General features: G+C 47.3%; 1 protein-coding gene across 6 annotated transcripts in view; it reads left to right on the forward strand.

Moving 5' to 3' along the window:
• Positions 1 to 16,381, forward strand: part of DAB1 (Dab, reelin signal transducer, homolog 1 (Drosophila)) — a 1,114,147-nt gene that overhangs the window by 1,081,205 nt on the left and 16,561 nt on the right. For 4 of the 6 annotated variants that reach the window (XM_014542563.1, XM_014542562.1, XM_014542566.1 and 1 more), the window contains 4 exons: positions 2,787 to 2,969; positions 8,324 to 8,386; positions 10,732 to 10,840; positions 15,614 to 16,162. In XM_014542563.1, the coding sequence (XP_014398049.1) occupies positions 2,787 to 2,969; positions 8,324 to 8,386; positions 10,732 to 10,840; positions 15,614 to 16,162 (904 nt within the window). The remainder of the gene's footprint in view (positions 1 to 2,786; positions 2,970 to 8,323; positions 8,387 to 10,731; positions 10,841 to 15,613; positions 16,163 to 16,381) is intronic. The other 2 variants (XM_014542565.1, XM_005869849.2) reach the window with 2 other exon arrangements.

A 16,381-nucleotide genomic window follows, 5' to 3' on the forward strand; every position in this document is an offset into this window, starting at 1 on the left:
GGGAACACAGGAGCCAGGGACAAAATGTATGGATGGGAAGAGGATGATCAGACAATACTATAGCCAGAACTGAGATGAGAGGGAGAAGATGGAGTCAAGACTAGACAGAGAGGTTCAGAGCTAAGGCGAAGAAGTGTTGGGCATCCTCTGACACCGGTCTGGCCTGTGCTGTCAGGCAGGGCTATTTCTAAACAGGGGCTCTGGCAGGGTATTTGTTTCTTCCTCCTCTTTCTTTTCCCCAAACATTACATAATAACAGTTTTCTAGCATTAAGCACTGTGCGTTGCAAAAATGAGTCAAAAGAAACAGAATGAAGAGATACTAATAATAACTACTATTTATTGAGCACCTACTATGTGCCAAACACCAAACAAGACTTTGCACCCGCATCTCAGTTCATCCTCTGAGAGGATGTCATCGTTATCATCCCCACTTTAAAAATGAGAAAACTGAGGCTAATTGGGTTGTGAGGGTCACGCGGCCAGCACACTGAGCAGCCAGGATTCAGTCTGTGTCTGTGGGACTCCAGAGATTATCATCCCCACTTTAAAAATGAGAAAACTGTGAGGGTCATGCGGCCAGCACACTGCGCAGCCAGGATTCAGTCTGTGTCTGTGGGACTCCAGAGAGAGGCATTGGCTCCCATGCATTTGGTCTCCAGCTCCATCTGGATGAATGAAATCGCCTCCTCACACCCCAGCTCCACAGCTCACCAAAGGCCACCTCTCTGTCACCAGGACAGCGACGGGCTCACACCAGCACTGGTTATCCTCACGCGTTTTCATTAGGTGGTGGGGGGTTTGTGAGACTGGACCACAGGCTGTTTTTCAAATTTATTTAATGCATCCATCATGCTCTGAAGCTATTTGCTTCTTTATATTGGACAGATGTAATGAGATTTTGGACACTAAAAAATGTTTTTATTAAAAGTTATGACCCAGAGCTAGTTGGTAGGGGCTGTGCCATAAATCCCAAGAAGTGTGCGAATTTATAAAGGATGTAGCGACATAACCTTAACCTTTTAGGCCACTCCACAGATTACAGGATCGCTTAAACTAATATTGTCTCCCTGTCTCTCCCCACCGCTGGCCAAATAATAATAATAATGTATGTGGTTATCCTATGTGGTTGCTCGTCCTCTGCTCTTAGCCACAGTTGACTAGTGGGGAGCCAGTGCCTGGCGGAAGCCAATGGTTGATGACAGAGTTGGCTGATGGTTGGTCCCAAGGCCCGCTGTGGTGGGCACGCTGGTTCCCCGGCTCTGCTTTGCAGCCTTGTCGCTGAGGCTGAGTGGCAGAACATCACGTTTGCCACCGAGGGTGAGAGTGAGTTTTGACAGATGAGTATTATGAGGCTATTGGGTGATGGTTTCTCCATTCCTCTATTGCCGACAGCCAGCTCTCCTAAAAATTAGGAAATGATACCATGATTCCTGTGCATTATAACTCATTGTAATGTCAATAGTATCAGATTTATATTAATGTTATAGTACTTGGAAATCATCCAAAGAATAATTAGCTCATAATATAGACCAAATAAGGTGATAGATCTATTTACAGAGATATTATATATTATCTATAGTAAATCTTATTGTGGTGACTTTGTTAAATTAACATTTATTAAGTTGAGCCCTGGGGCGTCAGATGGAGGGCCGCAGTTCAACAAAGACCACAAGAGAATTGAAGTAGAGAAGCTTATTAGTCACAGGCCCAGGAGGAGGGGTCACTGGGAGAGGTCAAGGCGGCTGGCCTGAGAGAGCCACAGGACCTAAGGCACATGCCTTTATTAGGCCCGTGGGTGAAGTGCCTGCATTTCCTGGGCTAAGGCTGGATTAGGCCACTCAAACCAAGCACAGCAGGGCTTGGGGTCTTATGTAAGAGGTAACAAGGGGAGGGAAGGCCCTGGGTGGTGGGCAGACTGCCTACCATGGGAATCCTCATGGGACATGCCTCCCCACAGGGGTTGGAGCCAGTTTAAGGCCCCTGCAGGCCACTTGGCCACACAAAATGGGTCCTGAGACAGCAGTATTTTGGAGTAGTTTAGTGAAACACGCGACAGTTATAAACAACAAAATAAAAAATTAAAACAATTTGATCTGGTCAACAACCAGCTGCTTGTAAAACATGCATTCATTCATGTGTTGTTGGACACTGCTGTGTGCCAGACCCTCTGTTAGCTCTGGGGATTCAAAAGTAAATACAGCGCGGTCCCTGTTTCGGGAAGCTCACCATGGGGTCAGCACAGATGATGTGCTGTTATTCTCAGAGGAGGAGTTTCAACTCAGAAGATCAGGGAAGGCTTCATGGAAGAGGTAGCCCTTCAGCAGGGTCTGAGGAATTAGATGAGTTCTGAACATGCAGGGGTGAAGGGAAGAGATTTCAAGCAGAGGGGACAGTGGGCACAAAGGCACCTACAAAACCAGCTGTTTGCAGGCGGCTCTAAAGACTTCGGTCTGCTAAAGCAGATGACATTTTTGTCTTTTAAAACAAAAATCTCAAGGGTAAACATGGTCTTATCTGTTGCCACTGTTGAGACTGGCTGGGTAATGTCTGTAATTTCGGAAAGATGAATTTTGAACCACTGCTGTATGTCCTAATCAGTCCTCTGTTTGGTCATCTGCTTATGCTGGGAACACATTCCAGGGTTTTCGCAGAAGGTTGGCAACAGCTTCTGCCACTGAGGCCATGGGAGCATAAGCCGTAGATACCATCCTCATCAAACTCATTAATCCATATCGTGTGTGTGTCCTTCACTTCATCCTCATTCATCACCCCTTCCACTTGCAGAATGGCCAGCCGATGGAGGACTTTGAAGAACGCTTTGCTGCGGCCACCCCGGTAAGAGTGCAAGGGCCCTGTGAGCTGTTTCATGTCATTGCCCATCGTTCATTTCACGCTCATAGTCATGCCTTGTGCTTACAGAACAGAAACCTGCCTGCGGACATTGATGAGATTCTTGAGGCAACGAAGGTAAGGCCTCCAGGCTCTTAAGTGAGGGTTGTTCTGGTCACTGACATGCATCCCATAGCATCCCCACCCAGCCTGCGTGAGAAGCAGGAGCTTGTCTCGGCTCTGTTCTAGTGTTCCCAGGATGAGTCCTGGTGGGCCCTGCAATAGGGTCAAATAATAACTGTTTATGTATGTGTGTGTGCACATGTGTGCATGTGTGTGTGCATGTGTGCATGTGTATGTGAAAGAGGGTGTATTGGACAGGAAGTGATACTCCTTCATTTCATTCAACAAATATTTTTTGAGCACCTAACAGGTCCCAGGCATTCCAATAAATGGCTGGAGGTTTAGTGGAGAGGAAGACGCTCATACTACAATACAGTGCAACACTGCATAGCATAGGATAGGATAAGGTCGGGTGGGTAGGGAAGGTAGGGGAGGGAAGAGTAGGGTATGGTGGGGTGGCCTAGAGCAGTGGTCAGCAAACTCATTAGTCAACAGAGCCAAATATCAACAGTACAACGATTGAAATTTCTTTTGAGAGCCAATTTTTTTAAACTTAAACTATATAGGTAGGTACATTGTTATTAACTTAATTAGGGTACTCCTAAGCTGGTCTTTTCTAAAAACATCCTCAATCTGATTGAGGTACGTTTGCTGAGGTCGACCCCTTCCAACTCTCCCATCCACACTTGTCTTGTATACTTGTTTTGTCTATCTCCTTTCGTTCATCCTCTCTATATGTCCACCCCCACTTCTTCTAACGCCACTTCTTCAAAATAGACTTGCCCAGGCCGAAAACCAACTTCTGGGCATGGGCCACGAAGTTTCAATCGCACTGTACGTGTGTGCCCACACGTGGTATTTTGTGGAAGAGCCACACTCAAGGGGCCAAAGAGCAGCATGTGGCTCGTGAGCCGCGGTTTGCCTACCACAGGCCTAGGGGAATGTAGATAGTGTGACAGTGTAGTGGGTATTCAAACACAGAAACAGCATGTGCTAAGTGCCCCATTGGGAATAAAAGACACGCAAGACTGTTCTACAGTCAGCATACCCTGAAGTAGATGTACTGGTTTACAACCAATATTTACTAGTATACAGCTTGGCTGATATATAGGCCAATGAATATGATCACCCCTGAGGGTGTTTGGGAGGCTTCTAGGGTTTTTGACCTTGGCTGCAAATTAGAATCACCAGGAGAGCTTTTAAAGTTTTAGGTTCTAGGCTGTACAGAATCTCCTGGGGTGTGAAGAAGGCATCAGTATTTTCCCCCTGGTGATTTCAGTGTGCATCCAAGGTTGAGACCACTGAAATAAAAGTATCACCCAGCTGTTCTGAGTAGTGCAATGGGGTGCAAACTGAGTAGGAGACATTTCCCAGTGGGGAGGAAAAGTCCTCTAATTTGTCCCCTGAAAGATGATGGGTGGACAGGCAATGGGGGAAGGAATTGGTGTTCTAGGTAGGAGGAAAGCATGTGCAAAGGCCTGAGGTGGCCTTTCCTTTTATAGCCCTTGTGCTTCTGGGCTCATGGCACTACCCTGATTGTGTCTGTAGGCCTGCTTTTCCTTCAGGTAACCAGCTCATGAGAGTAGGAGCAGGAACGTGCCTCATTCTTCCCTGTATTCCCTGCTCTTGGCACAGTAGCTGATGTGCCATACTTTTCCTAAATGAAGGACCTCCTGATTCCAAACATAGGTAGTAAGAATGTGACTTGGGGTCGGTCAAGGACATCTCAGCCTTCAGCAGTGGTGCCTTCAGAATTTCTCTGTAGGAGGGGCTAGGAGTCTAGTTGCCATAGTCTAGTTCAGTGGTCGGAAAACTGCAGCTCGTGAGCCACATGTGGCTCTTTGGCCCCTTGAGTGTGGCTCTTCCACAAAATACCACGTGCGGGCACGCACGTACAGTGCGATTGAAACTTCGTGGCCCATGCGTTCTAGTTGAACAAAGGACCCAGAGGCTAACCTTGGAATAGTGGTTGTGTAACATGGCAGATACTCTTGTGAAAACATCACTTGTTCATATCAAAGGATGGCTGTGGAGGGACAGGCCTGATGCAGACATTGATGGGATGCCCCATCAACACCCAAGCTACCCATCCTCTCCGTCTCTGGCCTTGGCATCTTCCGCTGTCACTCTTCTTACCCTGGACAATGCCAGGCCTAAAGAAGGGGCAGAATCTGCCAGCAACTGCCAAGTCTTTCTTCGCCTGAATATGTCTGAAGTGCTAGTAATGGAAAGGCAAGGAGGCACCTTAAGCCGGCCTTCCAGGTGATGTCTTCAGATGGATGTGACTCGTGGCAGACCATTTAGGAGCTCGGCTGCCGGTTAGAGAGCACAATGGAGCTGGACTTCCACTGGGTAGGAAGGTAACCAAGGCTCTGTGACGTGACAGATAAATGAGATGCTGCTCAGGCTGTGGGTCAAGCCCAGCTCTGTTAGCTCATGGGTCAGAGGCAAGTCACTTAACCTCTTGGTCTCAGTTAGCTCATCTGCAAAATCCAGTCAATGAGAGAGACACCTGTGCTGCCGATGTCATGGGGCTCGGTGAGCATCAAACGCAATGATAACGTATCACCAAGTGTATTGTAAACTGTACAATGTTTGACAAATGTGGACGGTTAGTTTTATTCTCTTCAGAACCTTAAGTGATTCATTATGACAATCTTATTTGAAGGAATGTGGTTTGTTAGGTTACAAATAAAAGGTCTGGGGTTAACATGGGGAAGGAAGTTGTTAAAATAGATGTTACTCCAGATTCTCAATCACATATAGCCATTAGAATTATTTTCAATTATATGGCCTAAGAGTCCATTTTTATATAAAATTTAAATTAACTCAAGGTTCCATTTAAACAGCAAGTCCAATGGAATGAAATAACAATCTATGTGTTATGCCTCTGCATGCTTTTCTCATTCAGTCCTTGAGTGAAAACCATCAGGCAGGGGGAAGTCTACATCTCAAGAACGAGAGTTATTTTAAACGTTGTGTTTTCATCTTTAAAAACGGAAATAAATAAATAAATAAATAAATAAATAAATAAATAAATAAAGTTGTGTTTAAGGAGAAAATGAGCCAGTAAATTATATGAACGATGTTAGCAACAGTGTGCCCTGAGGTCAACACATTTGAAATGTAAATTGTGAAACTTAATTATTAACTTTATTTTAATATTTTCCTACCAGTGAAGATAGTGGGGACCATTTTAATAGCACCGAGTTCCAATTGTAGGAAGCCCAGAAGCTTCATTTGAGTTAGAGTTATTACTCCTGTGAATTTGAGAGAAAGCCTAAAGGATTGGCATAGTTTCACCAAATAATGTAAAATGATGGAAGCAAGCTAAGGAAACAAGGAGTATTTAGGGTCCAGCCAGATTTGGGAGAGCACCCAGCATGCTGGCCACCCTGTTACCATCTCGTTACCTTGGACCATTATCCTCTGGGAGAGAATCAGGTTGGTAGAGAGTGGGCAGAAAAGACTGAAATGTGCTGAGTCCCACACGAGCTGGGCCCTGTCCCCTTCGCTGGTCTCCTCTCCTGCTCCTCTCTCCACCCTTGCTGGTTCAACCAAACTGCTAGATAGCCTGGGGCCGCTACCCATCTTGCTCCTGTATTTCCATCTGCCCGGATGGCCCCTCCTCATCCTGGTTGCCTGGGTGACTGCTCCTCTTCTTCAGGACTCAGATCAGGGCTGTTTCTTTGAGAAAACCTTCATTGAGCTTCTTTGCCAAAAGCTGGCTGGTCTCTCCTAGGCTGGCCCATGGAGACGTCTCTTGCCATTCCTGCCACAACGCCTTGAAATTAACTCTGTCTATGGGTTGTCCCACCAGACTGTAAGCTCCCTGCAGGCAGGAACTTGGCATTTCTCGTTATTCTGTTCCCAGCACCTAGCACAGTGCCCACCACCTACCACTCATCCGGTGTGTACGGGAAAAGCATTGCATGGTTGGGAAGGAAATCACCATGCACAGGGCCATGCTTTATGCCAGGCACTACTGCTCATCTGAAAGCTTAAAGGGAAGAGTTGAATGTGAGTTAGCCAGGCTAAGCTGCTTTCAGCCAAAAGAGCCTTTGGTACCTGTTAAACCGGGCTTCGCCGAACTCCAAAGAAAGTCCTGCTATTAGTGTTGTCAATAAATCTGCAAAGGAGATACTACCATCCCCATTGCCCAGGTGAGGGAACTGCAGCTCTGAGGAGTGGCAGAGATAGATCGGAGGTGATAGAACCCAAACATATGCCCAGGTGGACACCTTGTCCAGCAGCCAGAACCCCTCACCTTTCTGTAGGAGAGAGCGTTCCCTTCTTCATGGTGAGTTGTAGAGATAGGAATTCAGGTGCAGGGGCCCTGCATGGCAAGCAGGCGAATGCGCCCTGTTTTTTCTATTGAGTGGTTTTAGGTTCCCCTGATAAGAATTGTGCAATCCAAAGAGGAGCAGAGTGTTTTTCCCTCAGTGGGCAGGTTTGCACAAAGCATATGATTATGTACTTTAAGTCAGGCCACTGGGATCCTGGCCGGGGACTCCCCATGGTCTCTGCAGCTGGGAGAGTCTGCAGATTCATTTCTAAGTGTATCTTAAAGGGTTCCTCCACAGCTACTGGCTGGCGTCACTCAGACACTCCTGGGTGATGGAAGGGGAATGTAGATGACACAGTGTCTGCAGCCATGGAGTTCTGAGGACTGATTAATAGTGTATACACTGGGCTGTTTCTGATGCCCTTCCTGGTATTAAATACTATGATTTCTTTTCCTCCAACTATATTTTTTATTCTCAAGACAGACATTTTCAGGGACTGTTATCTGACTACATACCCCACGTGGAGAAAACTTAAGTCTTAGCCTCTGTGAGATCACCTCTGTGAGGCTCAGTTTACTCATCTGTAGAAATGAGAATGATGATGATGCCTTCTTCTCAGGGTCACTGTTGTTGGGGGCATGCATGGAGAGGTGGCCATGAAGTCTGTCTTACTGTACTTAGTGTGTGAAGGGCTAAGTATACGAGTGAACAAACGCATGAAAGAAAAACCAATGATGTGACTGCCTTCTTGTGTTATCTCCTGGAGAAGGGAGACAGCGCTGGCATCAGTGGTAAATACATGTGAAGGGTCTTATATTGCTGATGGGAGGCGGCCAAGCGCAGATCTCCTGGACTGAGTCTGGATAAACAGCCAGACACATTGAAGCAAGAATTGATTCTGGCGGCATCCCAGGTGCTGTCTCTAGGGTCATGAGGTGTAGCAATGACCAACTGGGCTTATTATTTATGTAGGGATGTTGAGAAAGAGAAATACTCGTCCTCCTAGGATGCTGTGTTTCAAGAAGTACCCCCGCAGCAGCAGTATTCCTCCTGGTGACATCATTATCTTTTATGTCTTTTCAGGCTGTGACCCAATTAGAACTTTTTGGGGACATGTCCACCCCTCCTGATATAACCTCTCCCCCCGTAAGTATGCACTGCCCTCTGTGCCCGGCATCCCTGTCCTTCCCTTCTTCGGTCTCCCAGGGAAAAGCATGTGCGCTTTGTAGCAGAGGCCTGATGGCGGGGGTCAGCCCTGGCTCCTTCAAGCTGTGTGATCTGGGAAAAATAACTAGTGATTCGAAATCTCAATTTCCTAGGCTATCTTTTAAGAGGAGTTATGATACAGGCTTCTGTTTTGAGAAATAGATACATCCGTGCATTAGCAATTACAGGTCACCTGGGGACTTGCTGTTATGCTGGGCAGCGGAGACATGAATGGGATGTGGCCGCTGCCTGCAGGAGCACATTACCTAGCTGGGAATAGGGCAGGAAACTCAACAGGACAGCAAGGCCATGAGGCATCTGACAGCACCTACCCGCATGGCCAGGTGGTCAGCCCAGTAAAGGAAGCATCTTCTCCCCACCCTTTCTTCCTTTCCCTCTCTCCTTTCTTTCTGATTTTCTCTCTCTCTCTCTCTCTCTCTCTCTTTCTCTCTCTATCTTTTTCTTTCCTCTCTTTCTCCCACCTTCCTGCTGGCTTTACTGAGCTCACAAAGCTTGATTTCCAGCTCCAGGTTCAGCAGGCACCTCAGTCGTTGCTGGCAGGGAGACAGAGGTTGCAGGAAGCCCTCATTTGAAAATGAAAAGAAGAAAAAAGGGTATTAAAACCAAAACCAAATAGAAACCCAGAGAACTGGGTGCATTCAAAGGCCACCCTGCAGCCACTGCAAACAGAGCCAGCTAGATGGCCCCTTCAGCTCCTCCCCCCACTCTCCACTCCCTGAGGTGGGTGGGGCTCAGTCAGCACAGCTGCACCAGCTGAAGCTGCTGGCAGAGGGCAGCTCCCCAGGGCACTGCGCAGTTGTGCAAACCCAGGGATGGTGCTGTGGTTTATTGGCGAGATGCGCCTCACAGAGAAAAGGCTGTAACCTCACCACTGAGGACAGATGGCATGAGACCCTGCTGCCCCCAGCTGCCGCCAGGGAATCTAGACACAGCTGTTCTGCCCCCAACACCTGATGCCCAGAGCAGCCATGAAGGCGGGGACAGCAGCTCCTGTCTCCAGGGAAGCCGGGCAGCTCTAGCCAGTCTCATCCCTGCTCCATCCCTGGGCGAAACAGCTGTGTCCTGGGCACTGGGAATGTCAGAACCCTGGGCTATGGAGCTAGAAAGGCCAGAAGGGATCTTCTAACCTTATTCCCTTCATTTTACAGATGAGCAGACTGAGGCCCATAGAGGGCATGTGACTCACCACGTAGGGAAAAAGGGAATGATGTTGATTGTGTTTAAAAGTGCTTACGGCAGCATCTCATGGCTGTGTTCCTGGCCCTGAACCCCAGTGCAGTCCAAATGGGTATTTAATTATCCTCAGAACAATGCCCTTCTTCTCACAAGCTGCTAGTCTAAACGGCCTTGTCTAATCGCCATGGTTTCAGGATTAATTGCTTGCCCCAGTCTATCCTCAGGGTGTGTGTGTGTGGGGGGGGGGTGTATAAGAATGTTATGTCACTGAACAGATATACACTGTAGGCAAAGGGCCTCTGTAAATAGGGGAGGACCTTTAAAAAGAAACTGCACACTGATGGCTTTAATTCAGTGCCCCTCACCTTCCCCAACAGTTCACACCACAGACCTTCCTGGAACCCCAGCCTGGGCCAGGCACTATGCAGTTTCCAGCTCAGGCATTTTTTTTTAAAGTATCTTCTTGGAAATCTACACTTCTTCTTGCAAGTGAATATTCAGGCAAGATTCAGGGAGGCACCAAGATACAAGGACCTCTGCTCCAGTTCCTAAACTTTATTTGTTCATTTCGTCAACAACTATTTACTGACTGTTTTAAGTGACAAGCCCAGAGCTGGTGGGTGCACAGTAGTAGATTCTGAGTGGATTATGTCAATTTGGATTGACTGCATCTAAAGGAGGAAAGCCAGGTATTATGGGATAATTTGAAGGCCTGAAAACACCCCTAAGGGGTAGGGGCTCAAACTAAATAGTCACAATACTGGCCTTCGTTTGCTGAGCACCTACTATATGCCTCAGCATGGTGCTGAGTGATTTGAATGCATGACCTCAGTTAATCCTCATAGTCGCTCTAGGAGTAGGTATCACTTTGCCCATTTTACAGATAATCTGTGTAACCAGCTAGTGGTTTGCACACTACCTAAATGGCCGGACCCTGGCTGGTTTCTGCAGCATCCCCCTTACCCGCAAACACACACACACACACACACACACACACACACGTTCCTGCACCAGCTGCCTCCCATCCTGGATGATCGCTGAGCCAGGTCTCCCAGGAGCCTCATGCATCCTCCCCCTCTTTCTGACAGACTCCTGCAACTCCAGGTGATGCCTTTATCCCTTCTTCATCTCAGACACTTCCGGCGAGTGCAGACATGTTTGGTTCTGTATCTTTTGGCACTGCTGCTGTACCCTCAGGTAAGCCCTCTTTTTTCCACCTGCTTCCCTTCCTTTACAGAAAGGGTTGGACCAGCCGCCAGATGTTCCAGAGCACCTGTGGAAGCACTGTTCTCTCGTAACTCTTCAGGTGACACTGAGAAGCTGCCATGGGGTGGCGGGTGGGGTGGTGCCTTTCAAAGAGGTCTGATATGCTGCTGGCTGGAATATAGTGATGGCCTTCACATGGAATGGTCAAGATTCCATGTTACTCAGGTGATTAGCTTTAGGGAGCCTGGTGCACACACAGCCATGCAGATCAGCGCAAGTCCATTTCTTCCTGTCTGTCTGAGCCAGAGGAGAAGAGGTGGCCAAGGGGAGTGGGTGAGTCTGTTCTCCAAAGACCTCTTGCATTCTGATGGACAGACGTGATCTGCCTCCTGGTTTGGTGGAGATTCAGGAGGGCGAGGGTCCCCATACAGGAAACCTAAGGGACAGAGCAAACTACTTCACGGTGAATTGGGAGGATGATGGGGCTGTTAGTGATTTAGAACAGCGGTCACCAACCGGTGGTCCATGAGGTCTGAAAGGTTGGCGACCGCTGATTCAGAAAGTATTTGTTCTCTTTTCCAAATATTCTTTTATGAAAAGCATAGACTACTTTACAACAGGAACAGTATTAAAGGTGAGCTACAAATCATGGGAGCTCAGGCATCTCGTTTGGATGGCATCAGGCACTCCATGTGGCCAGTCTTCATGGCGTGGACACAGCCAAAGATGGGACTAGTTCTGCTTCTTGCATGTGGGGGAGACTTAGACTTTTTCGCTTTCATTAACTACATATTTGAAATTCATAGCTTCATCTTTCTTTTTCTACTGTAATCTTATAAATAGGAAATGGAGTTTAACTATTCTAGAATACAAATCTTCTTGCATTTTTTTTCTATAAATAATTACTTTTAATTACACAGTGTTAGAAACAAATTCTTGCCACCAAATATAAACCTTGTTGTTATTCAAAGTGAATTAAAAATGTAGACCCTGTTCTGAAATAGTTACACTTACTCCTCATGAGCCCAGGGATCACCAGGAACTTTGAGAAGCAGCAAAGGTCAGTAGCCACTGGATCTGCTTACAATTTAGAAGATGCAATTCTAGCCTAGAATGTATTCAGTTGCTAAGTTTCCCAATTGAATGTTTTATCCACTTTTAAAACAGGATAATGGTGAGGAATAGTTTTCTTTACCCAAAAAGGATCTTTAAATTTCCTTGTGTGTCATTTTAAATAAGAGAAGCAGTTTCCATCAGAAATGCACCATGTTCCTGTGCTGCCAGCCCTGTGTTCAGAATCCCTGTGCTGTATCATTCATGAAGATATGCTGGACAAGTGATGGCAACCCCAGGCACTAAACTCACTAATTCCCGGGCATATTTGTCCCATAGATATTTATTGAGGGCCCACTGTGTCCCAGGTTCTGTTCTAGGTGCCTGAGGTGTGTCCGAGAATACAACACACACACACACAGATCCCTGCCTGCAAAGAGCTTACTTCCTAGCAGGGAGACAAAGAACAACATAGAAATAACATGTGAGACAATGATAAGTGGTATGGACAAAGAGAAAATGTAGAGCTGGCTCTGTGGGCTTTGGAGCAGGTGAAGGGCAGGTATGAGTAGAGGTTATAATCAGGAGGGGCTCATACTAAGAAGAGACGTGAGCAGACTGGGAGTGGTGAGGGCGAGAGCCAAGCAGGTATCGGGGTTAGGAGTACTCCAGGCCCAGGAGGGATGATTGGCTCCTCCGGTCTCCGTTGGGTGCTTGCGCATGTCTTCCAGCCCTAATATTTGATGAGAAGCACCTGATGACCTGCCTGTGCCAGGTAGCACTACCCTGGGCCTGTCCCCAAGCCTGTGCCAGGGGAGGGCTTTGAAGGCCTAGATTTTAATCTTTCTGGTTGACCAGCCCTGTTGCAAACTATGGACAAGCCATTTCCGCACGTCCAGATTTGGTTTATACAGCTACCAAAAAAAAAAAAAAAAGAGAATAGGTTGCTTCCAAGCTTCCAAGTTTTAGAACATGAGTCTAAAATTAATTTTAATTAGCATATTTTTGCTTTCTTATTTTACTTAAAATACAGTGAGGAGCAAAACTAGGCTTCAGTTGGTGTTAAATGATTTGCCTTTCTCCTTCCTTAACTGGCCTTAAAAATCTCTGCAGCTATTGCATCTCTGTCCACCTGTCCCTAATTGTAGCACCAGTGACAGGTGGACAGGGGCAATGGAGTGGGGCATGTGGTACAATGGACAGGCTGTGGGAGGCGTTTGCAGCCAATGGACTGGGTCTGAATCCTGGCTCTGCCATGTATTTATAAGCTTTACGCAAATTACTTCACCTGTCAGAGCCAGAGTTTCTTCATCTCTCTAACTGAATTGAAAATATTAGTTACCTGCAACAATATCATGAGGATTAAATGGAAAGTTAAGTACCTTGAAAAAGGCTGGTATTTTGTAGATGCTTCATGTAGAAAATTCTATTATTATTATTATTATTATTATTATTATTACTCTGATTCCTACAATAGAAGAAAATTCATCTTGTCGTACCTATATTATTTCCCTTTATCTTCTTGGAATTTTTTTTTGTAATGAATCTAATAAAGCTTAGGTCCTTGGCCTCCTGACTGCACATGGCAGAGCTGGCCCCAGAACCTGGGGGCCTGGAGAATGTGAGACCCCGCCACTAACCAGCTGTGTAATACTCAGCTCAATCTCTTCTGAGCCTTAGGAAACGTATCTGTAAAATGGGAATAAGGATTCCACCTCGTGGGGCTGTTCTGAGGATTGCACGAGTTAATACATGTAGTAAAATATTTAAAGCAGTGCCTGGCAGTGTTTCCATAAGAAACCACTCACCTGATGCTTGCTACCTGTTCAGCGGGAGCCCTGCTCTGCTCCCTGTGCTCTATGTAGCTGCATCAAACCTCCCCCATGAAGCTGCAGTTTCTCTAAAAATGTAAGCTATACGAGGGCAAGGATTGTTTTCAACTGTTTTGTTCTTCACTGAATCTCCAGAGTCTAAAACAGTGCTGGCACCAGTAGGAATATTTCTGAATGAATGACTGAATCAATCAGTCAGTCAAATGAAATAATGTAGATGAGAGCACCATGCAAGTTCTATATATAATTTGGGTACTCCCTTAGTTTTCAGTGTTTTTCCTACATTTTAGTCTGATATTTTTTTCTTTTTATCAAATAATGAGCATGTCCCCAGCATATACCAGCATCTGATTATAAATTGCAATTTTCAACACTTTTTAAAAATCTCACTGCAAGGCAGTGATGCAGGTGTTTCTCTTCACTTCACAGCAAGGAGGTTTATGATTGATCTCAATTCAGTGGCATAAACAGATGCTCCTTGGCACCTCCTCCCTCTGCTGTGGAATGTTAATGAGTAAACAGTCTGAGCTGTTATGTGGCTGCAGTAGCAGCCACCAAGTGGCTCCCTGTGTCCGGGGCTGCCACAGTCCTGCCACGGAGGTGTCCCATCAGGCATGTGCGATGCCGTGTGGCCAGAGCACCTAGGAAGCAGGTCTGGGAGGAGCCCAGGCGGCAGGCACTGCCCCCCACAGGAAAAGCAAGTGAGACCTGCATGTTCTCCAACATGATACCCAGTTACCCTGTGCTGCCTTTTTTCCTGTTGAATATTGTACTTTGGTCTGAAACAGATGGCATGAAGCCACAGAGACATGCTAATAGCTCTCTCCAGAAAAGTGTGCACAATCCATCTGTTGGTTCCCTTGAGGAGGGGGGGAAAATGTCCTGCCACCAACAGTAGATTGTAGGAAAAAAAATGATGAGGAGGGGGGGAAAATGTCCTGCCACCAACAGTAGATTCACCAGAGATCACAGCACTTACAGGTCTTGGAGTCTAGTTGCATCCCTGGAAGGATGCAGTGAGGTATTCATTCTACTATGACTCACTCACCTTATAGAGAGCCTTTCCCCAGCTCAAGCTTTTATGGAGCAGCCAATGTGTGCCCCAAACTGTGCTAGACACAAGGGCTAGGGGAGAGAAAATAAAGCGTTTCTGCTAGAAGGTGGTTTCTAGTCTAAGAGGGAAGACAGAATAAGCAGGCAATTACAAGGCAGTGTGACAAGTGCCATGAGAGAGATGAACATGAGGACTGTGGAAGCTCAGAGAAGGAGAACCAGTGAGCCAAGAGGTCAGGGAACAGGGAGGTGATGCTAAACTGAGTTTCAAAGAGTATATAAGGGGTAGACACACGAAGAAGTAGGAGATGCTTTCTAAAGGCAAATGGACCAGCAGAGGTGAGAGAGAGCAAGTTGAGTGTTGTCTCCATTGACTGGAGGAAAAGGTGCCAGTGGAAAAAAGATTTGAAAATGGGGATGAAGTGCTGGGTCTAGCAAAAAGGGGAGGCAATATTCAAACCCAGCCAGGCCTGGTTCCTAGTCCTCTGCCCTTCCCACTGAGACACGCTGGCTGTGGAGGCTGTGTGATGTCAGAAGCCTTTAACAACTGGCAGTATTGTTCTCACCCCCACACATTGCCTGGCTTGCTCTCTCACTGCAGTCTAGTTTCTGCTTACGAGTCATCCCCTTAGAGAGGTTTCCCTGACCACTGCTCTGGCAGGCAGGCTCCATGAGAGCAGGGACTTCTGTCTTAGTCATCCCTGCATCCCCAGTCCCTAGCACACAGCTGGACACTCAGGGGTTTGCTCAGTACCTTTTGGTCAGTCACCTGACTCCAGGAATCATTCCTTCCCAGGATGCCTGACTTTCCTTTTCCACCTTTCAGGTTACGTTGCCATGGGCGCCGTCCTCCCATCCTTCTGGGGCCAGCAGCCCCTCGTCCAACAGCAGATCGCCATGGGTGCTCAGCCACCAGTCGCTCAGGTGATGCCAGGGGCTCAGCCCATCGCATGGGGCCAGCCGGGTCTCTTCCCTGCCACTCAGCAGCCCTGGCCAGCTGTGGCCGGGCAGTTTCCGCCAGCCGCCTTCATGCCCACACAAACTGTTATGCCTTTGCCAGCCGCCATGTTCCAAGGTCCCCTCACTCCCCTCGCAACCGTCCCAGCCACGGGTGACTCCGCCAAGTCAAGTCCACAGACCGACAAGCCCAGACAGAAAATGGGGAAAGAAATGTTTAAGGATTTCCAGATGGCCCAGCCTCCACCCGTGCCCTCCCGCAAACCCGACCAACCCTCCCTCACCTGTACCTCAGAGGCCTTCTCCAGTTACTTCAGCAAAGTTGGGGTGGCACAGGATACAGATGACTGTGATGACTTTGACATCTCCCAGTTGAATTTGACCCCTGTGACGTCTACCACACCATCAACCAACTCACGTGAGTGCCCTTCCTAAACCTAGTGCGAGTGATGCCTTGTGTCTGGGCTCAGAGAACTAATCTTAGTTATCTATATACTAGAGGCCCAGTGCACAAAAATTTGTGCACTCAGGGAGGGGGGCCTTCAGCCTGGCCTATGCCCTCTTGCAGTCTGGGACCCCTTGGAGGATGTCCACCTGCTGGCTTAGGCCCGCTCCCTGGGGGATCGGGCCCAAGCTG

The sequence above is a fragment of the Myotis brandtii genome, unplaced genomic scaffold (genome assembly GCF_000412655.1).
Source record: "Myotis brandtii unplaced genomic scaffold, ASM41265v1 scaffold304, whole genome shotgun sequence".
NCBI lineage: Eukaryota > Metazoa > Chordata > Mammalia > Chiroptera > Vespertilionidae > Myotis > Myotis brandtii.